The sequence below is a fragment of the Malaclemys terrapin genome, chromosome 17, assembly GCF_027887155.1.
Source record: "Malaclemys terrapin pileata isolate rMalTer1 chromosome 17, rMalTer1.hap1, whole genome shotgun sequence".
NCBI classification, from domain to species: domain Eukaryota; kingdom Metazoa; phylum Chordata; order Testudines; family Emydidae; genus Malaclemys; species Malaclemys terrapin.
The window spans coordinates 18,808,390-18,831,697 of record NC_071521.1 but is presented as its reverse complement, the minus strand read 5'-3'; the positions used below and the strand labels follow the sequence as shown (position 1 = coordinate 18,831,697).

The following is a 23,308-nucleotide window of genomic DNA, read 5'->3' as shown; positions in this document are numbered from 1 at the left end:
GGCGATACTACTATAAAGAATTGGAAGAGCTTTGTTGGTAGGGAACTGAATAAAGGCAGTGGACATTGGGGTTTGGGGAAGAGAGGTGGATTCATGAGTCGATTTTTTTCCTCTTATGAGGAGGTCTGCAGACAGGGCCGGCTCCAGGCACCAGCTTACCAAACAGGTGCTTGGGGCGGCCACTTCGGACAGGGGCACGTCCAGCTGTTCAGCGGCAATAGAGCAGACGGTCCCTCACTCCTGCTCGGAGCGAAGGACCTCCCGCCGAATTGCCGCCGCAGATCGCGATCACCATCGCGGCGTTTTTTGTTTTCTTTTGTTTTGTTTGGCTGCTTGGGGCGGCCAAAACCCTGGAGCCGGCCCTGTCTGCAGAAGGAATAATATGGAGAGCTATTGATTTAAAGCACCAAATCAACAGTACCAACAAAAGATGTGATCACAGAGTTCATGGTTGCACCTATTATTGTAAAGAGCCATTTTGCTTAGTTCACACCCGACATAGAAATAGCAGCTGCTAATGCTATATTTAGTATCCTAAGGGGATTTTGTGGTAGCCCCATCACTTGAGTCATTTAAAACTGAACTAGACAAAGCACCAGAGAATGTGTTATAGGGAATAACTGTACATTAGCTAGATTTTTCCCATCTCTTCTGCGATTCTTGGTGTGCAACGCACATGAACTGTATCCTCATATGGTAGTTTAATGATACGATGTTTTGTCTTAAGGTGACTGCTATTGTGCCATAAATAAGTCTGGTGAATAAGTTCAAAAGCCTTCCTCTCGGAAGAAATACAACATCAGAGAAGCGGCACTCAAATGTGTCTGTATTTCAGTTACCATGAGAAGAATCAGGTCCATTGAACTGGACAAGCAGAGGACATAATTCCCCTAGCTGCTTGAGCTTTTGCTCTGAAAAGCTCGAAATTGTTCCTGGAGAGACCAAACTATTCTATTTCTTTATTCCCATTTCCCAGCCAGGACCCAAATATGCACCATCCCTTGCTCCTGATGTTCTTGACTAGTTTGGGTGTGATGATTAACGGAGGGCATGCTTCAAACTTCGCAGAGAGCGTCTATGCTTATCTTCATTTTTTTTTCCATTTCGTTCCATAAAATAAATGTAACCATTACTTCCAAACCTCACTGCTAACTAATTCTCTTGCTCTTTGGCTTGTTAGTAACAAAAGCTAGTGGCTGGCAATGCATTTTTTGTGGGGGTGTCACCCTTTGCTAACTGTCAGTGTCAATGGTGTGACCTCAGTATTTATAGATTCTGAAAAGTTTGGCGAGTCTGTAATTTTGCTGTCCCTGTTAAGGAAGCAAATTTTGCAAAATAGACTTCATTAATATGCAAATTACTATGCTCCTACAGGTTCCCAATGGTGTGTGTTCTTAGCAGCAGCTTCAGCTCTCAGTTGTCCATAGTCCAAACACAATGGAACACCTTGCAACTCTGAGATGATTGCATTTTTTTAAATGACTGTTTTGTGTTCTTAATACATGTGAAAAACAACTAAAAAACAAATCACGCTGCCATTTCCAGAGCAACTGCTTCCTGCACTAGAAGGTCACTGACCTGCAACTTACACAAGGGGAAGATCTCAAAACCTACTGCAAACACCACCATATAGGGGCTCTAACTGGGTAGGAGCCATAAAGAAAGCCTCTGAGATCTCAGAGGGCCGTATCAGGGTCGGCTCTAACTTTTTTGCTGCCCCAGGCAAAAAAGAAGAGCGCTGCCCCACCGTAACCCCCACCCCCAGTGCCACGCCGCCGACCCCCCCCACCAGCGCCGCGCCGCCCAACCCCAGCGCCGCTCCAGGCCGGGCCGGCCCAGGCCGCCCAAACCCCTGCCCCCCCTCCCCAGCGCTGTGCCGCCCAAACCCCCAGAGCACCACGCCACCCAACTCCCCCCCCCCCCCCCCCAGCGCTGTACCGGGCCACCCAAATCCCCGGAGTGCCAGGCTGCCCAAACCCCCTCCAAGCGCCGGGCCGGGCTGCCCAAACCCCCGCCCCACCCCCAGTGCCTCGCCGTGCCAGGCCGCCCAAACCCCCACCCCCCTGGAGCGCCGCGCCAAGCTGGCCAAACCCCCGCCCTGCGCCGCGCCAGGCCACCCAAACCCCCACCCCTCCAAGCGCCGGGCCGGGCCGCCCAAACCCCCGCCCTCCCCAGCGCCTCACTGCGCCACGCCGCCCAAACCCCCACTCCCCCGGAGCGCCGCGCCGGGCTGGCCAAACCCCCGCCCCTCCCCAGCGCCGCGCCGCCGAAACACCCCCGTGCTGCCCGGCCGAAACAAAAAAACAAAACACAACAAAAAAAAAAAAACTTTGAGTGCCCCCCCCCGCCACCCCAACATTGGCCGCCCCTTCTGAGGTGCCGCCCCAAGCATGTGCTTGGTTGGCTGGTGCCTAGAGCCGGCCCTGGGCCGTATGCATGTTCTCAAAGTTTCATAAGCCACACGGGCAGGAAGTCATACCACTCAATGGCACAGCCATTCACCGATTCAATTCCAGCCTAGGTTGGTAGGAATCAGACATCTCTACTTGATGATGACTCTCAGTCTGTCTAGGTTTTTACCTGGCACCCCTCTCCATGGTATGAGTGCTTTAGGAATTTGTGTGGAATACATTTGGGGGTCTCAATCCAAGTGCCGTTGGAGAGGTTACATCACAAATAACAACCACAGTCGCATTGATTGTCCGCTTTACTGGCCATGGGCTGCGAGGACCCTCTGGAGATGGTCCCGCCGAGTCAGGATGGCAGCGCACTGGAAGGGCGGTGTGTGTGGGAGGGCATGGTGCTATTTCTGTTCTGTGGATAGATAGAACACATCAATCAGCGTTAGGGCTGTCACCCAGCCCTCAATTAACACATTATTACGATGTGTTATTTTAGTGCTGACAGCATGCTCTGTGCTGTACAAGACACTGAAGAAAAAATCGTCCTTGCCCCAAGGGCTTTAAAATCGAATGAACGGTATCAGCTCAGCAACATCGTGCTGCGTGCACACAGTAAATGACACTCAGTGCATAGAAACGCACCGAATCATGTTCAAGCTTTCTTGCTGTTTTCCCTGAGCTTGAGCGTCACAGGACAGATTCGCTCCTTAGCACAACCTTGTTTGTGGGCTTCCGCAAAACTCTAGGATCTCTAGACCAAGCACACAGCAGATCAAGCCATCTAGAGTGACCAGACAGCAAGTGTGAAAAATCGGGACAGGTGGTGGGGGGTAATAAGAGCCTATATAAGAAAAAGACCCAAAAATCAGGACTGTCCCTATGAAATGGGGACATCTGGTCACTCTAAAGCCATCCCCGCTGTCCTGGGGACCCCAGACTATTGGTTGCAGCCCCCACGCTGGTGGATCCATCCCAAGACAGTCAGGAGATGCTCTGGTGCTGTCTCTTTCCTGGGAAGCTTCTGCTGGGAGGGCCTGAAGGTGGCGTGTCCTGATTTTAAAATTGCCAGCCCCTCAGGTGAGAATTGCCCAAGGATGCAACTACTTTTGTAGAGGCTGCAGTTATATAGCTGTGAATTGAGAGAGCAATGCAGGTGTAGGAGCCATACCGAGTATCCCACACTTGCTTCTCAAATTCCCATGTCAGCCAGCCCATGTAAGGAGGCAGGGTGCGACTGGTTGGGTATCTTTGGGCAGACACTCGGGGTTGTCAGTTACAGGAAAGAGTAGGAGGGCTCTCCATGCCTCCCTTTCTAGTTCCTTTTGAGACCACACAGTTCTTTAAATGAACCACTAAGCTGGTAGGCCACTGGCTTAAATTGTGCTCACCCTATAGAAAACTCCTTCCAAGAAAAGAGAAGCCTTCAGCTTTGAACTGAGCGATCAGCTGTGTTCGTTCTGATTTTGTGGTCAAATCAGATTCGTCTGCCTGACTGTCCTCATCCCCTCCAAGTGAATATTTACATACGTTTTTGCCTCTTTTAGTAAAACTGGCCGACACCACGCTCAGTAAAACATGGCAGATGTCTGAGATGCAAACCTTTTCCGACATCTCCCGTGGCATGACATAACTCCGTCTGAACGCTGCTTCCCGTAGGGCCTGAGAATGGTGACAGACACTGCCAGTCTGAGTCAGAGCACATAAACTCACACTCTGATTTGTTCTGTCACTGGAGCAGACCTGAATGAATGTCAAGAAAACAGTTCTGGTTTCCCATCTCCACAGCCTCTCCCAAGGCGGTCAGTCAGCCTCGGAGATCTCCTGTCCCACTGCAGGGGTTCATCTTCCTGCAGTGACTGACTAGGGAAGTCCCAACTGAGATTACACCGTAGAGCTGCAGATCGGGGTCTGAGAGGGAAGAGAACATTTCCTTTCTTGGCAAGGGGATTTTTGTGAAGGAACCAAGGGCCAGTTCTGTTCTCATTTAAGTCAGTGTAAAATCCAGAATAATTCCCTTGAATCCAGTGGGCATACTCTGGTTTTACACTGGTGCAAATGAGAGCAGAATTGGATCCCAAATCTTTAGAATTTCCGGTTTAAAGAAAAGAGGCCAACAGGAGTACATAGTCTCCTTGCCTCATTGGTTAGGTAGAGTACTTATCGGCATGTCCTTATTGGCAAGGCTGCGGTTGCTGCTATGTGGTTATAAAGAAGTCCTCATCCCATCTGTGTTGTATCATCCTCCAGATCCTCTTGTGACGGGGTGCAGACTAGCTGTATGTGTCTCACGTGCACCTTTGCCAGACTTTTTCCCATAGCAGCTGAGATCAATGCCACTTTGGTAATGACTGGCGTGTGCCTTGAATTTTGGATATATCAGAGGCTGCCTCTCCCCCCAAGCACTAATGGGACAGTTCAGATTGTCTAGGGTTGCTCAAATGACCTCCTTTTTTGTTGAAATGTGAGGGGGCTGGGGGCAGGGCATTCTGGGTGAGGGCTCCTTGACTGTGGGTTCCACTTCCTGCCTCTGTTCTCCACCATCCAAAATCTATTGAGCTTCAGGTTGCACTACGACAGGGGTACGCAACCTATGGCATGCGTGCTGAAGGCAGCACACGAGCTGATTTTCAGTGGCACTCACACTGCCCGGGACCTGGCCACCGGTCCGGGGGGCTCTGCATTTTAATTTAATTTTAAATGAAGCTTCTTAAACATTTTAAAAACCTGATTTACTCTACATACAAAATAGTTTAGTTATATATTATAGACTTACCGAAAGAGACCTTCTAAAACCGTTAAAATGTATGACTGGCACACGAAACCTTAAATTAGAGTGAATAAATGTAGACTCGGCACACCACTTCTGAAAGGTTGCCGACCCCTGCACTATGAGGTTCAGTCATTCTCCCAGGCTTGTCCTGGTGATCAGGGATAGACTGTTGGTTAGGGAAGGGGTCAGTGGATGATTTGGCGGGATTTGGAAAGTTACAACGGTTTTCAGGAGAAGTGGCTTTCGTTGTGCCAATTGTACACACCCCTAGACCATGGGATGGCCATGTTTTAGAACTCAAAACAGCCCTTTCTTATAGTACCAGTTGTGTGTGGGGATGTCACTAGCACTCTGGTGACCCCACTAGCTTTATCTGCTCATGTGTTTTCCACTAGTCATTCTATCTTCATCCCTATGTTTTCTTTGGCTCAACCCTACAATTCCCTGTCTCGGCTAGAAATTTACATTTTCGTTTAAAATTTCTTTTGGAGAAGTGGAGCCAGACCTGATGCTGACTATCTCCTTATTATTTTTCTCCTCTGTTCTGCAGCAAACAGCAGAACTCCTCCAAATCCAAGTCCGTTTGGGAACAGAGGACCAGCCAGATCCGGATGCACAATTTCCGGGCCAGCTGCGAGGCGCTGTACAATGAGCTCGATCCGGAGGAGCGGGTGCGCTATGCTACCACCCTCCACATCCGGCCAGACATGAAGACCCATTTGGATCGTCCTCTGGTGGTAGAGCCGAGGACCGAAGGGCGGAACAACGTCGGTAAGCTAAGCCCGGTGGACGTTCAGGAGACAGAGCAGGCCAAGGCCACCTCTGCCGACAATGCAGAAGTGCCACGAAAGCACCACCGGCATCGGGATAAAGACAAGATGGGAGAGCAGGAGAAGAGCGACGTGGCCAAGGATGAGAACGGGGAGTCTGGCACGAACAATAAGGAGGAACGACACAGGCAGCACAGGAGCCGCAGCAAAGAGGCAGAGGGGGGCAGCAAGGAAGGAAAAAGCGAGCGCAACAGAAGTCAGGAAGGGGGTAAAAGGCATCATCGTCGAGGCTCCGTGGAGGAAGGGGCTGAGAAGGAGTACCGGCGGCACCGGCCTCACCGGCACTCAGCGGAGAGACAAGCAAAGGAAGGCAATGGGACAGCCAACGGTGCCAGAAGCGAGCGGCGTTCACGTCACCGAGGAGGGTCAAGGTCAGGGAACCGGGAAGGCGATCCCGGCTTGAAAGGAGAGAATGGGGAAGAGCCCCACAGACGATACAAGATCCGGCACAGAGCTCTGTCGACGTATGAGTCGGTGGAGAAGGAGAATGGGGAGAAGGAAGGAGAGGCTGGGGAGAAAGATCTTAAGAACCATCAGCCCAGGTAAGTCAGCACTGCACACACAGACCTTGTCCATATGTCAGCTGTGGGGGACTCACTGCAGTATTCACCAGTCATTCTCAATAGCACTGTGGGCTCCGAACCCCCACAGGGGCAAGAGGACAGAGCCACACCCTCCCCATGCCAAGAGGGGCTGTTCCCCCTAAAGGACAACTTTACAATTTGGTCAGAGCTCCTCTGGTCAATACTGCCTTGAAGTGGTGTTGAACTAGGATGTCTCTGGCCTGGCCTAAGCCTTTCCCTGTCTAGGGCCTCTGGCAGAGTGAGGGTTGATGAAGAGTTGCCCGACTGGGCCCCTGCTCCTGGCATGCTTCCCAGCATGGCAGACGTGTTCATGGTTGCGCCAGCAGAATGAATTGAGCCCCGTTGCTTTTAACAGTGTGTTGGACTACGATTGTATCATACTGTAGTATTAACTTAGCAGAGTATTGTTACTGTTCTTATTTATCATTTGTGTTACTGCAGCATGTAGGCGCCCTAGTCATGGAGCAGGACCCCCGGGTGCTAGGTGCTGTACAAACATGGACAAAAAGATGGCCCCTGCCCCAAAGGCCTTGCAATCTAAGCAATTTTGTCACCTCTTCCCAACTGATTTCCCACCTTTCCTCATGGCGAAATGTCCGGGGTGGAGCAGAAAGCTGACTGCTGAGTGAAAGTCATTGTCAGAAGCCAGCACAGGTTCCATGGCCTGTGCGTCTCACGGACCCAGCCTGTGGAAATGCCAAGCTGTTCCTTGATAATGTGTATCCATCCCCTCTGTCTCTCTGATGGCCTACGGCATTGTAATGACAGTGTTGTAAGGCGTAGTCTGGGGGCCTGTTGGGGTGTCTAGTTGCCTTGGCTGCCCTTGTATTAATATTTAGGGTTGAATACATCATTCTAGAATGTCACATGATCTGCACGGGGCAAAATAAGCCCCCAATGGCACTGCACTTTGGAGCATGTGAAAAGTGTCTCGGTACTAGGGTTTTGCCCTTCTCAGTGGAGATAGGTTTGCTAACTTCTACACAACACAACTGTCACTGCCCTGCCATAAGCTCCCCTCCACTCTGGGCACAGCTAGGCTGTATTTTCAAGGTTGTAGAGCTAATTGACAGCATTGGAGGTGAATCTGTTTACAAGTGAAATTACACGCATGCAAACGCTATGGGCCTGATTCTGCTCTCGGTTCAGTGGCACGCCAATGGGCTGTAGCGCCATTGAATTCAGTGGAGTTACTCCTGACTTGCGTCTGTGTCCGTGAGAAGGGAACCAGCCCGTATGTTTGCCATGTTAAGGTTTATGACATCAGTGCCTCCTTGCTTCTCAGACCCAGGGTGTGTCTACACTGCAGTTAGGAGGTGGGTAGACATACACCTCCTGATTGCAGTGCAAAGTTCTCTGGGAGGGTCTGATTCTTCTGTGCCTTACGCAGTCTTTTACACCTGTGCAAAGTGTTCAACAAAGCTATTCTGATTGGTAATGTTTGCATGCACTTTGCAGAGTTGTAAAAGGCTGCGGCTGTTGCAAGGTGGTGGAGAATTAGGCCTTAAGCCTGGTAACCCATTCTGTCCCAGGGCTGCTCTGTGCACTAACTGGCATCACAATAACGAAATGGTTTTTAATTCGTACCTGATGTTATATTGGTGCAAGTCTGCGTGTGGGCGGTCTGATTTTGAAATAAAAGTGTTCTGTTTCTCCTTTGCTTAAATTGGTAACCCCTAGGGCTGCCTAAGTCCTGTTGAGGTCACCCAGACTCCCCGAACAGCCGAGGATCAGAAGGGTGCAAATTAGGGTTACCATATCTAATAAATAAAAAAAGAGGACCCTCCACGGGCACTGGCCCCGCCCATTTCCCCACCCCTAGCCCCGCCCCAACTCCGCCCCTCCCCCGCCCTAACTCCGCCCCCTCCTCCCTCCCACTCCCAGCCATGGGGAAAGGGCTGCCCCAGGGCTACCGGCTTCACGGTTTGCCGGGCAGCCCCCAGACCCTGCGCCCCCGGCCAGCGCTTCCCCAGCGCAGCTGGAGACCGGGAGGGGAAGCGCCCAGCCGGGGGCGCAGGGTCTGGAGGCTGCCCGGGAAACCGTAAAGCCGGTAGCGCTCGGGCTTTGGGCAGCCCCTATGCCTCCGGAGCCTGCGCCCCCAGCCGGGCACTTCCCCTCCCGGGCTCCGGCGGCGCAGGGTCCGGAGGCATGGGGGCTGCCCGAAGCCGGTAGCGCTCGGGCAGCCTGGCTCTTAAACAGAGCCGAAGAGGAGCAGAGCCTCCAGCCGTGGCGGCTCTGCTCCTCCCCGACTCTTCGGCTCTGTTTAAGAACCGGGCTGCCCGAGCGCTATGGGCTTCAGGCAGCCCCCGTGCCTCCGGACCCTGCGCCGCCAGAGCCCGGGAGGGGAAGTGCCCGGCTGGTGGCTGGGGTCCGGAGGCAAGGGGGCTGCCTGAAGCCCATAGCGCTCGGGCAGCTCGGCTCTTAAACAGAGCCGAAGAGTCGGAGAGGAGCAGAGCCGTCATTTTCCTGGACATGTTCGGCTTTTTGGCAATTCCCCCCAGACGGGGGTTTGACTGCCGAAAAGCCGGACATGTCCGGGAAAAAGAGGACGTATGGTAACCCTAGATAGAGTTGTAGGTTGTAAGGCCAGAAGGAACTAGCCAGCTAGGCCTCCTGCATATCACAGGCCATCGAATTTCACCCAGTAATTCCCGCAGTGAAGTGCGTGACTTTTGGTTGAGCTGGAACCTATTTTTTAAAAAGACATCTGGTCTGTCCACGATAGGCTCCTACCCTGCGGGCTGTGTCTCTGTGTGCTACGCCCCCAAGAGGCTTAGTGCATAATTGCAGGTCCCGTACTTTCACAGAATCGTGGAGTTTAAGGCCAGACGGGACCACCAGATCATCTAGTCCCGTGGTTCTCAAACGTATTCGATTGCGTCCCCCTTCTTTGTGTCTGTGGTCGTTTGTGCCCCGCTCCCCGCCATACAAGTACATAGACCAGTAAAAACAAATCAACGTGTGACTCTCCCTAAATATTCAGAACAGTAAGGCCTTGATTTGAACAGAGCCAACGATCCAGTGTAATAAGCACAAAAGCAAACCTGTGAGTGTGGTGCATGCGTGCGCACCACCTCGTAGCAAATGGATTAACGTACAGATGGCAACAGCTTTGTAGAATGCTAGGCAAGCGTCACAGAAATCCATCGAAATGCACAGCGCCACCTGAGGACCCGCTATGTCTGGAGGAATCAGCTTTGCTCGTTATTCATTGCTGTGAGTAAAACGTGCACAGTACATTTTCTTCCTAAAGCTTCTCACGCACCCCCAGAACACATTCCGCACCCCTCCGGGGAGCCCGCCCTCCAGTTTGAGAACCTCTGATCTAGTCTGACCTCCTGCCCGCCACAGGCCACCCGGAACCCACACACTAAATCCAGCAACCAACAGTACACCAAAGCATTGCAGTCCTCAGAAGGCTAAACTATCGTGTGCCACGATCGGCTGAGAACAGGAGGGATCTTTTATTTTCTCATCTGTACAATGAGTATTGTAACACTGACCTGCCACAGGGGGAGTTAGGAGGTTACGTTAGTGAATGCTTGTAGAGCACTTTGACATCAGAAGGCGAGATGCTTCATTATGGCATTGCAAAATGATTGCTCTTAAATGGTGAGTGGGGAGCAGTGGGGAGAAATCCCTTTTTAGTGAATGATGAAAGTGGAACATGTCCCTTGCAGGATGGAACGTTGTTACGCTTAACCCACAGAACGCTGCTTGGTTTCCAGGCAGCCAGCCACAGCACAGGAGGGCGTGCATATTCAGTGGGCCATATTCTGAGCTATTTTGTGCCTGTAGTAAGGTGGGGGTGTCTCCTGGAGTTCCCCAGTGTGCATTGGGGACTGTACATAGTGGAGGGGTCTATTTCCCAATCTTTTCTTGGTCACCGTGCACCCCCCAGGGTAGCAGAGAGGGACTGAAATTTTGTCTGGTCCTTCTGAAAGACTGTTTCCTCCCCTCCCACTACACAGCTGCAGATGAGAGCAGGAGAATCTGGCCCCCTGGTCTCAGTTACAGTGTGCTACAAATCCAGAGTAATCCCCATGAAGTCCTTTCTGTGAAAACTTCAGATGTATACCAGTGTATGGATGATCAAAATCTTGCCTTCCGTGTCTGCAGTATCCAGACAGCTTTCATGTCACGCTGTTGTCAGATCCTTGACAGTTTTTTGTGCATGTGAATTTCTGTTGTAGTTTGTAAATGAATTTAATTTGAAGCTGAATATGTCTCAGGGCAGGTCTTCACTACTGGGGGGGTCGATTTAAGATACTCAAATTCAGCTACGCGAATAGCGTAGCTGAATGCGACGTATCGGAGCCGACTTACCCCGCTGTGAGGACGGCGGCAAAATCGACCTCCGCGGCTCCCCGTCGACGGCGCTTACTCCCGCCTCCGCTGGTGGAGTAAGAGCGTCGATTCGGGGATCGATTGTCACGTCCCGACAAGACGCAATAATTTGATCCCCGAGAAATCGATTTCTACCCGCCGATTCAGGCGGGTAGTGTAGACCCAGCCTCAGAGTGTCTTAGGCTAAGCACAATAGCCACTTACTACCCTGATTCCATCACACGCTGATTCCTCAGTAGGTGTTCACAGGCACCTTAAAATGGGGGTTCCACTAATAAGCACTTAGGGGCTTTTAAGAACATATGTAATCGATCAAGTGGCCACTCACACCTCTCTCAAGCTATTACAGCATCTCACATAAACATGCTCCAGCCCTTTAGAGCTCTTGGAGCCCAATCTTGGTGAGCTTGTGCAGTCGAAATCTCTGCAGGGATTGATTTCTGCACAGATGCGGTAGCTACAGTTTCACCGTTAATGATCTCTTTAGGCTGTTCTTTCTTCCTGTGTTTGATCCATTTGGGAGTAATCCAGGAACCATCCTGAGCCAAAATGTCTCTTTTGTTGTACTACTTAACAATGTAAGGCGACACTTATGGGGAAAAGGTGGAAACTCCATAGACTGGCTAAGGCTTGAAGTCACTTCTTGCCCCGAGTGAATGTATTTGATTGTAACCGTATCATGAGGCAAATATAGATTTTGGGTGCCCAGCGTCCCCTTGAGGCTCAATTTCTGTGACAGGTTAAAGATTTTTGAACAGTGCCTGAAATCTGAGAATACACCCGAGAGTCATTTACAGCACTTAACTAATCAATCCGCGTGACTCCGTGGGATGCGCTCCATGTATGGGCTAGAAGGTTGTACGTTCACGTCTCGCACTAGCAACTGGGCTCCTACTTGCTGCTGCTTTCGCAGCGCCTTACTAAGGCAGGGCTGCTGTATTAGAAGTGACACATTAAACCCCAGTCCCTTTCTGGGCATTATTCAGCCAGCAGTTAAAGTGCTGGAAAACTTAAGTGCCCTGGCTAATTTTCTCTCATTAAAAATAGCTTCAACAGCCCAGTCTTACTCCGACTGAAGTCAATTACAAACCTCCCATAGACCTCAGTGGGGAAAAGGATGAGTCCATTATGTCCAAGACGATACGTGTGCACGTAAGGGCAACTGCATTCAGTGCATTGCTGTTATCTAAGGGCTGCAGGAGAGTACACAAACCATTCTATTCTGTTATCTTTCATTCTTATTAGAATTAATAGAAAACTTAATCACCATGAATCATTTAGAATATTTAATAAAGAAATGAGGAAAGAGTACAAAATTGCCTTTATTGCGCTGCTAATCTAAATGGAAACAAATTAAGTTGGGAATCATTGGAGTGGGCATAGTTCACCTGTGAATCCTGGTAACAGAGTGGAATTGACATGATGATCTCTATATAGTGCACCTTCCAACTGGATCCCAAAGCACTTTACAAATGTTATAGATCAGCCATACCCGCTTTGCTCATTGCTGAAATGTAGCCACTTCTAAAGTGGAACTCAGCAGCTAGTTACCAGCAAAGTGCAACTTTCCACAACAGCTTAGGTCAGGAAGTGAAGCGCACCACATTGAAATGAAACTGCAGGGAGATGGAATGGCATGTCCTCATTCGCAATCCGGCCAATACAGAGAGGCTAATTTGCTTACTGTTGCAAAAGTGCCCGGTTGGATCCTTACTGCGCATAGCTGGGACCTCAGTTTTATGTCTCATTAACGCAAACGGCACCGCCAGCTGCCCAAAGCCTCCGAACATCATTTGTACAGCAGCTAGCACAATGGGGCCCTGGTCCATGTCTCTGACTAGCAGGCGCCGAGGTAATACAATAATACATCATAATAACAACCTCATGCTTGGATGCTGGTTCAGTCGGACTCCGAGGAGAAAGAGTCACTACGGCTCCGTCTGCACTCGGAGTTCGGTGTGTGATTCCCTGCTCGCCTACACGTACTTGCAGCAGCTCTCATTGAGCCGGTGCTAGTATGAGTACGTACCCACTCGTTTCAGGTGGGTTTGTATTCGGTACCCATGCCGCTGCAGCTATATTGCTATTGATACCTGTGTTCGCTCGAGTATGTGTACGTGAACAGGGGAATCACACCTCTAGGCTGCAACGTGGACGGAGCTTTACTGAATCACTGACGTATGAGTTTTCCCCAGAGATCTTCCATGTAGAGACTGACCTGGCTTAGCTGAGAAGATCTGACAGGCATATCCTGTGGTGGCCTGGCAGCAGGGCATGGGTTTTCTCCCTGCTTTGGTCTTAAAGAGGTTTATAATCTCTGCTGTTCTATCTCAGGGAAACTCAGTGTGAGATAGAGGCTGGGGGTAGCGTGAGCGTCGTCCCAGTTCATACCCTGCCCAGCACCTACCTGCAGAAAGTACCTGAGCAGCCAGAAGATGCTGACAACGAGAAGAATGTGACACGAATGACTCAGCCACCACTGGACAAAACCACCACTGTGAACATCCCCGTCACCATCACCGCGCCTCCAGGGGAGACCACTGTCATACCAAGTGAGTGCCTTGGACAACCTGCCGGTCTCAATGGAAGTTGGGGACCATGGGCCAGATTTTCAAAAACAGCTCTGCACGTTGGGTGCGGAGCTTTTTTGAAATCCCACCCCTCTGGTGCGCATTGCCACGCTGCGTAGACAAGCCCTGACACTGACTTGGTGTGTTGCTCTTGGGCAAGTCCCTTGGGGCCTGATTCTTCAGAAGAGCTGAGCCCCCACAACTCCAGCTGAAGTCAGTGGGTGCTCAGCGCTTGTGGCAATCAAGCCTTTTAAACCCTACTGCCTCAGTGTCCCCAAATGAAAGAGAGGGAGATGGTTGTGAGCCTTTAATTCATGAAATGTTTGTGAAGCACTTTGAGAACATCTGAGCACTACAGTGTGTTATTAATACCAGTAGACTGGTTCTCCCCTCAGAGTGACTAGGACCAGCCCCATGTAGCACATCAGCCAATACGTCACTATCAAGACTATTGAAACCAAACAGCCTGTCACCCCAGAGCGATGGTCACTTTACTGTGGGGCAGCTGTCAGCCGGGCACGCCAAAAGCTTTTCCTTTATCCAAAGTGAGTGCTAGGGAAGGGACAGCGAGCAGAGTTTGATTAAAGCTTGTCACTCGAAGTATGCGCTAATTAACGAGGGCTGGCGTGCCATGTCTAAGCTCTTTCATTATGACGCACATGAATGAGAAATTGGTGGATCGTTATTTGTCCTTTTTGAGCTTATATCCTGGATACGACCGGTACAAGGCCCCTTTCTGAAGAAGATGAGAAGGCTGCTTCCGTTTTGAGTCTAAATACAGCTTTTTCTTTGTAGTGTCTGATTTGTATCATCAGGCTCCAAGTCTCTTCCCTTCAGCATCTGTGTAAAGGGGTGTGGAACGATCTCCTAGAAAATACCAGTGGCACAGACCTTTATGAGCAGCCCTCCCCATTCCCTGGCTTGGCGGGAGGGAGCAGGGGAAGAAGGGGATGTTCTGGGAGCATGACTGGAGAGCTTTTCTGAGCAAGTCGTCCTAGCTTAGAGTAGCCCCTGGAGCTGCTGTAAATTGTGCTGGTAGCTGGGCCTGGAATACAGGAAATGTAATTGGGCTTAAAGCAGTCTGGACTGTGCCTCTTAGGCCCCTGTTTGTACTCTTCCTCTTTACTCTCTTGGCCATATGAGATGTTTAGTAATTCTACTATGTTCTGATACTGACGTCTCTTTCAGCCACAGTCTCCCCTAGTTCTTTCTTCCCTTGTGACGTTGACATATATCTGATCTGAGAATTAGTAAGGAATTTACTCCGCATGTTTTGGAAAAGGATTTAGGAGATCTGTCATTCGTTCATGCTGAAATAGCGGTTGGTTGGGGCGGAGGAATAGGAAGTATAGGTTCGGTGGGTAAACCACAAAATCTCAGCTAACGCATCACAAGAGAATGTCTTTTTGGACGTGTGACCTGATTGGCCAGCGTATGCAGCTGGTCTTTGGCTAAGAAAAGAGCATGCCGCACAAACAGGGTCTCTGGGTCATGTTTTGGGCATCTGACTTCAGTAACTCCTAACACGGAGAAGTTCAGGCTTTTCTCAATCCCAGAATTATCAAGGCATAGCTACAGCTTGCTTATTTGAGCCTTCCAGATCCCTCCCCGCTGCTGGTTCAGATCCCATGCATCAAAAGATTCAGGAGCCTGCTGCCAGTTAGGCTCATTATCTGATTCTCTGTCCTCACCTACTGGATTCCAGAGCTAGCCGGTTGTTGGGGATCAAATTTCAATGCCCGTCTTGACAGACCCTTTAAAAAAAAAAACCCTTAAGATTTGCCCGCATTGGGGCATTTCCCAGTCATTTCTGAAATATTGCTCATCAGTGAAGCAGTTAAGGAATAATTTCTTTGTACTGTATATTCTACTATAATAAATAGCCATGCTAACAACAGACAGTACGTTCATTGTACTTCATCAGCATGTTTGAAAGCTGCTTTTCTGTACACAAGCGGCCTTGTCTGTATATCCAGCAGTTGTAGAACATTTATGAATGGGATGTGTTTACATTTTTGACCTGTTTGATGCCTGTTTCCTTCAATTCACTTTGTAGTGAACAACGTTGAATTTGAAAGTAAAACGGAAGAGAAGAAAGATATGGAGATTGAGGACTTGACAAAAAATGGGCCTAAGCCAATCCTGCCTTATAGCTCCATGTTTATCTTAAGCCCTACAAACCCGTAAGTCTTCTACCACCATGGTGCGTTTTCTGTCTTGTGCATGTGTGTGTGAATATGCAGAGAAAAATAATGTACATTTACTTGATCTATGTTTAGTCAAATCCATTGGAAAACTAAGTATGTAGCTTGACTGGCCTACGAACCAGATGCATCATTTGAGTTGGGCTTTCCTGAGGTAATAAATTACCAATGGAAAAGAGGGGGGCAAATCCCGGAAGAAGTCTGAGCTTCTGATGGTCAAGTTAATGAATATTTGTTCAGTGATCCATGGGTGGAGACTATGAGCTCGCTATTGTAGATTGCTCCTCTGAATTTCCAGTCTGACCAAGAGCACATACCTTTGTCAGAGATCTGTTTTGGAGGATGGAATGTCAGTAGAAGAAGAGGCGTTATGAGGAGCAAAGGGCTGAGGGAAAGTGTTTTTGAGACCAGCGAATGCAGCCTGGCTCCACAAACACCTTCCCTTGGAGGATGTGGTCCTCTTGCCAGCCCTGTAGCCCCACATCACCATAGAAGCTGAATTTCTGGGACATTGCAAGTATTTCTTCATGAGCTGAGGCTGAGTATAACATATAGGGTCTGTTGGGGTTATAGCACTTCTGTTGCTTGCAGCATCTGTGTCTCATGGGTAGCTTTGCACTTTGACTCTGCACGTAGAGAACCGTGTCATTCCCAAGTGCCGCAGGACTAGACAGGTACATCATCATGAGCCGTAGGAGTTCTAGCATAACGGGCTGGGAGTCATTTCAAGCAGTAACGTGGGTCTGGAGCAGAGGTTTGGAATCTTTGCCACCTCCGAGGATTGCTTGCACTATTTGTGATCATTTCTCTCTGGATTAAACCCTGATTAGATCTGCTTTTCACAGCTCTGGGCTATAATCACATTCACCAAGATGACCTGACTATGAGTGTGTGTGTAGTTGGAATACATTGGAAATAAATATGGAGAGTATCTTTCAATACAAACTATAGCTACAAAGGAGCCCAGACCGTTAGCAATCTGACTGCTGTTCAGTAGCCTATAGGAAACGAATTGAGGGCTCAGTCCTCTACCCATTGTCAGCATGGGCTTCTCTACTTTGAAAGAAATATCTGATTTCCCCTTCTACATTTTCTGTGGTTTGTTCCTTCAGCTGTCATTAAGGCTTCGTGGAGGGTTGAGGTGGCTGATTGGAGATTTCAGTTTCTCAGAATGCTGTGAACACATTGTACCAGTTCTAACCAGTAGCTTCAAATACAACAAAACCTCCTTTGATGAATGTGATAATACACAGTCAGTGTGAGGGAAGAGTTTGATCAGATGTGCACACAGCATGGTACAAAAGAATGATGAACTTTCTGGGAACAAAGAAGTGTGGGAATGATGGGGCTTGGATCCTGGCTGGCTTGATTTGAAACATTATTCTGCCTCGGATATTTGGCTGCCTGATCTGCTTTGCCTCAGCTGTGGGTTGACTGCCTGGACTGAGTCTTAGGTTGTGAAACACCTGATAACGTTACTAAGCTGCAATAGCAAAAAGAATACAAAGTCCTGGGCTGAGAATGGGCTGCCTGTAGCCTGGTACAGACCAGTGAGAGCAGGACAGGTGTTCTCAACCTTTTTTCAGGTAACTCCCCAAACACCCCCCCTTTTTCTTCTGTTACCCCATCTTGCAGAAAGCTTTGAGCCCCATATTCTAGTATCCTCTGTGCTCTATTAATCCCCCCTCTCCTGACCCCCCCCTAAGAAAAAAACCAACCAACAGTGTAATACATAGTTCGTGGGACCAGGGCCGGCTCCAGGGTTTTGGCCACCCCAAGCAGCCAAAAAAAAAGCCGCGATCGCGATTTGCGGCGGCAATTCGGCGGGAGGTCCTTCGCTCCGAGCGGGAGTGAGGGACCATCTGCCGAATTGCCACTGAATAGCTGGATATGCCGCCCTTCTCCGGAGCAGCCGCCCCAAGCACCTGCTTGCCAGGCTGGTGTCTGGAGCCGGCCCTGCATGGGACCATATATGGGCAAAGTAGGCATTAACATACAAGGCCATACGGGGCCCAGCACTGTGAAGGTTAAGCAAGATGAGGAGGCCACAAGATGCCTCCCATGAAGGTGCCAAATGCAGTCCCATTGTAGAGCACATACATGGATCCCTGCAAATGTTGTGGCTGGGGCTACAGGGAGAAGCAAGGACGAGATCGGCCAGACACAGAGTGATGTGCAAGAGTAATGCAGCTATCTGTGGAACATATGCTCCCCTGGAGACTCAGCCAGAATTCCTCCCGAGCTCTCCCGCTGCCGTGTTGTTCCTTAGTACCCCGCACCGCACATCCCAGCTGAAAAGGCCAGAATCTAGCTCTGGGTGTGTGTCAATTGGATGATTTCATCGGGTTACTGAGCCCCTTTACATTCAGAAAGTTACTTTCAATGTAAGAAGGGCTACAAACTGATTGAAATGAAATGTCACAGTAAAATGGTCAGAAGCACCCAAAGGTCTCGAGAAGGAAGAGGAAGAAAACACAAGTTTTTTCTGGGTCTACACAGGTGAAGGTTGGGTGTAGGTTCACACCTCTGATTCTATTTCATAAAACAGTTCCTTTCTATTTTTGAAGGGTGGGATATTTTTTCACAGTATCTCTTTCTAGATGATTATCTTCCCAAGCTCTGTTGTATTGCCCAGAGCACAAAGCATTTTTGAAAAATATAATTTAAATAGATGGTTTTTAAAGTACCAATGTTTTAAAAAAGCACATAGAAAATTATTTATAACATGCCCAGTCATAGTTTACAAATATTTCAGCATCTCAGTACTTGTTATGAATGACAAATAACCAAAAATAACTACTTATTTCTTTGATTAATCCAAATTCAACATGTAAGTTAAAGTTACAAACGTTGTGGGTAATTTCACTTCTTTAGAGTCCTTGAACATCAGGATAGTTCTGCCTTATTGTAAGATGCATAACTAGAGCTTGGGGAACTCTGTGAAACATTTCTATGACTGTTATTTCAGTATTTTTTCATAACAAGTTCACTTCAGTTGTTTTGTGCCCCTTTTACATTCACTCTCCATTACTAATCTAGCAACAGGAATTACTAAAGTAAATACTTGCAAAAAGGGAATTTTAAAATCCACTGCTCAAATATTTGCTAAATATATGCTCCTATCATAATTTAGGGCTGTTGGTTAGTTACATACATCATCCAATCTGGGAATAGAAACAATACCAAGTTTATTATTAACTAACCAACACCATGCACATTTATTATTTTGCATATTTGCAATTAAACATTTGCAACTGAGTGCCAATCAAGAGTTATTTGCTGAAAGAATTTGTGAATAGTTTTGAATGATATAGAAATACCAGAGTTTCACAATTTTCTTGTAGATGAGTCACAATAAAAAGAGGTTAAATTTATCAAATAAATTACTGGTTATGAACTAGTTGTCCAGCTCTGAAATATTGTATTAAAGAGCGTGGTAGAGATGCCTGGAGAGAGAGAGAGAATAAAAACATTACATTGCAGTTATAAAACACTGTTTATCTGAGGATCTCAAAGCACATAGCAAACATTGAAGGTCTGATTCTTCATTCAAAGGAATTTCTTGCATGAGTAAGTACTACAGTACTATGGTACTGACCCTGCATCATTCAAGTTTTGCCACTAAACTGAACAGGATCAAGTCAAGCCTTATGCATACAGGGGATGTCAGTGCATGGCAAGCTGGGGTGTCCCATATGGACACTGCTACGGCTCATTGAAAGTCCATAGTGCACTCTCTCGTACTGCTGTTGGAAATAGGAGGACGGCAAAGCGTGCTACAGAACTTTTAGTGCACTGTAGTTGCTGCACGTCAAGGTAGCGTGCTGCAGTTTCATGCCCCGGGTAGCGACACACTAGTGTCCCATCAAGATTAGCCCTTAGTAAGGTCTGCAAAATTGTGCCCCAATAAGTTAAAGTTCTTGATGGTCCTGGGATATCTAATACCGCTATCACCATCTCACAGATGGATTAGTGAGGTGAAGAGAAGTGACTTGCCCAATGTCCCGCAGCAAGTTGGTGGCAGATCAAAGAATAAAGCCCAGTAGTCATGACTCCCAGTTCCCGCTATAACCATAATAAAATTCCCAAAGCTGATATTCTTGATAAGCAACGTGCTCCCCACCCGCCCCCCAAGCCACAAACACTGTGGTGCAGACACAGAGGGACAGTAGCAATGCCAGTGCTTCCATCTGCTTTCTTTTATTTCTTTGTTCTTTCAGAATCCGACGCCTGTTTCATTACATTGTGAACATGCGCTACTTTGAGATGGTCATCCTCATCGTCATAGCACTGAGCAGCATTGCCCTGGCTGCCGAAGACCCTGTCCAAGCTGAGTCTCCAAGGAATGATGTGAGTAGTGACCAAGGCAACCAGAAGATGATTGTTTTGCTTCTCTGGTAGGAGGTGTGGACAGCAGAACAACACAGATTGCAGAGTGTGGGGGTTCCATCCAGTGATATCAACATGTGCTATCAGTGGGTGACACTGGGGTTGGGAGTGCAAACCTGGGACCCTCTGGAAGTAAGATCTGCACCCCTGACAGCCAAGTGCAATACAGAGAGAAGAAAATAGCCACCAAATCTGGCTAGCACTGAGGCCGGATAGGTATCAATTAGGGTGAGACTCACACTAACATAATGACAGCTCTCAGATTTCATGTCTCCTTCTGAAAAGCGTTGCAGAGCCAACATTGAACTTTTTACTTGCATGGCCTTCCAAAGTAGTGGCTAGTCATTTATACCAACAATCTGGTCTGTCAATTTCCCTACTACAAGCACTGAGATTCTCTGGCCCTTTCCTCTGTTTGAACCCCATCCACCTTTGAGAACCTGTGTCTTAGCTGTCGATTGATGCTAGCTGCCTTGGAAACCTGGAAAGGCTGTGCCTTCACCAGCCAGAGGGATCACTGCTGAGCAGTGGGAGGCATTTCCACGCTCCTGAGGGTGGAGTACACTGCCAGGGGATTTTCATCGTCTGTAGTACAGAAAGCAAGAGACTGATGCCAGACGTCAGAGTGGCTTCTCCTGAATGGTTTGGCACAACAGTAACCACTAGGACCAGCACCGGATGGCTATTTTGTTTTTAAACAAGTACAGAAAAATACATTTAGGGCCCAGTTTTCAACAGGTTTCAAACCAGACTCTGAGCTTACACACCCAAGTGATAATGCACACACAAATGGGCATGCACCTGATATCTACACACAAACCTCACAGCTGCAGTCACAGATTGGATGGCTGGGCACCTGTTGTGTTAGCACATAGGTACCCATTGGGTTTCTTGGAACGTATCTACTCCATATCATACGTATTTAGATCAGGATACTGAGATGCTGTGTCAGCTAGTCACTAGAATTAAGATGATTACCAAACCTCCCCACTCATCTCATGTGACTTTTGAGAATGAAAGCTATATTAACCTACAGGCCCAGATTCAAATACTCTTGCTCTTCAGTAACACCTTACTCCGTGAGTAGCCCTGTTATCAAGGGTATCAGAGGTATCTGGCCCTAAATTAGCAACAAATACAGCAGGCTCCAGCTGCCTGACTTGTTGCACAAACTGTATACACGAATTTCAGAGTAACAGCCGTGTTAGTCTGTATCCGCAAAAAGAAGAACAGGAGTACTTGTGGCACCTTAGAGACTAACAAATTTATTAGAGCATAAGCTTTCGTGGACTACAGCCCACTTCTTCGGATGCATGCATCCACGAAAGCTTATGCTCTAATAAATTTGTTAGTCTCTAAGGTGCCACAAGTACTCCTGTTCTTCTTTTTGTGTATACACAAAATAGATGCAGTCAATTGCAAGTGTAAAACAAAACCAGAGACTGGGGACTGAAAATTTCACTCTTAAAATCCAAAGCAGTTTACCAAGAAGATTATCTAATTTATAGTTGTGAACTGGCAGGTGTTTTACTTACTGAGGCCTGAGTTCAGGATTCTGCCTTTTCCTAACCCCTAAAACAAATCAGGAGTTGCATTCCTCAGAACATAGGAATTGCCATATTGGATCAGATAAGGGGACTACCTCATCTCATAGCCTGTTTCCAATCTGGCCAGTTCCAGAGGTTTCAGGGAAGGATTCAGGAAACCCTGAAATAGGCAGCTATGAAATAAACTAGCTATGGGGAAAGTTTCTTCCTAATACTTGCTAGTTAGAGGTTGGTTTATGCTCTAGACCAGGGGTTCTCAAACTGGGGGTCGGGACCCCTCAGGAGGTCGCAAGCTATCAGCCTCCACCCCATACCCCACTTTACATCCAGCATTTATAATGGTGTTAAATATATAAAAACGTGTTTTTAATTTATAAGGGAGGGTCGCACTTAGAGGCTTGCTATTTGAAAGGGGTCACCAGTACAAAAGTTTGAGAACCACTGCTCTAAACCAGGGGATGTATATCTCTTCCTTACACTCAAGAGGCATTAGCAATGCTATCATCAACTATTGCAGAGGGAAGCACATTTGTACAAAGGTGTTGGCAGGGAAGCAAATTCGGAAAAGATTTTCAAATATTGTGATTTAAAGTGTATTCACTTTGCTATTTTAAACCTGCTACGTACATGTGCACACAGATGATCTCTCACACGTGCACACGAGCGTTCGGACAATGATTTCTTCTGTAAAAAAAATACTGTTTCAGTTCCATGGAGGGAACTCAAATTTGTGGTCTAAACTACCTGAAAGCATCCCATAAAATGGGTGTTATGCAATGACACCTTGGTAAATATGCCACTGCTGGAATTGGCCTTCCATACACTCTTTTTGGGCAGATCATTTCAGTGATTCTGTGCTTAGTCTCCTTTAAATACAGATTTCTCTTTCTGACTTAGGCGCTGAAGTATCTGGATTATATATTTACGGGTGTCTTTACCTTCGAGATGGTGATAAAGGTAAGAATATCACCGTGGGTATTTATTCAACTTTTCAGATTCACTGTGGTATATTTTCAGGTGTCCAGAGCAAGTGATATGAACAGGGCTTGTAGAAAATGAGATATTTCTCATGCGTGTAGGAAAATATTGATGGTAAGAAGTTCTACCCATTATGAACAGGGCTTGGAAACAGCTGGCACACACCCGTCCATCATACCAGCATCTTTCTGTAGCTACTGTCTTGTTCTCCAAAATCTCAACTTTTGTCTTAAAAAAAAAAAAAAGTTTCTTGCTGTTATGGTTATGAAGAAAATCTCAAAAATGTGACTGGAGTGTGATGCAGAAATGTCAGCGTGAGTCTGCAGCTACTCGGAACCCTACTTCTAAGAAGTGCGAACAGCCCCATTCATCTCAATCAGGTGTAAACTCTGAGGCTCAGTGACGATTATTCAAAGGTCAACATTCACTATTTCATCTCACACATAAGAACAGAAAGGGAGGGGATCACATTTGGGGGGATATTGCCACTGATGGGGTTCCAAACACAAGGAATTTATTACAGTTTGTTCTTCCTTGGGCAGCTCTCTCTACCTATTATAGTCAGGTAGTTTGGCCCCCAAGTAACTTCCAGCAGAGAGGCCTCTGTGGATGTTATTTAATTTAATGTTGTGTATTTGACAAAGTGCATAAGACCAGTACACTACAGTATGTATGTATTAAACAATG

At 47.9% G+C, this 23,308-nt stretch overlaps 1 protein-coding gene across 1 annotated transcript in view; it reads left to right on the top strand.

The window, feature by feature from the left end:
* The window catches only part of CACNA1B (calcium voltage-gated channel subunit alpha1 B), a 508,111-nt gene that overhangs the window by 374,148 nt on the left and 110,655 nt on the right, over positions 1-23,308 (top strand). Inside the window, exons 19-23 of the mRNA XM_054007857.1 lie at positions 5,723-6,544; positions 13,268-13,485; positions 15,560-15,686; positions 19,928-20,057; positions 22,541-22,600. Of these exons, the coding sequence (XP_053863832.1) occupies positions 5,723-6,544; positions 13,268-13,485; positions 15,560-15,686; positions 19,928-20,057; positions 22,541-22,600 (1,357 nt within the window). The remainder of the gene's footprint in view (positions 1-5,722; positions 6,545-13,267; positions 13,486-15,559; positions 15,687-19,927; positions 20,058-22,540; positions 22,601-23,308) is intronic.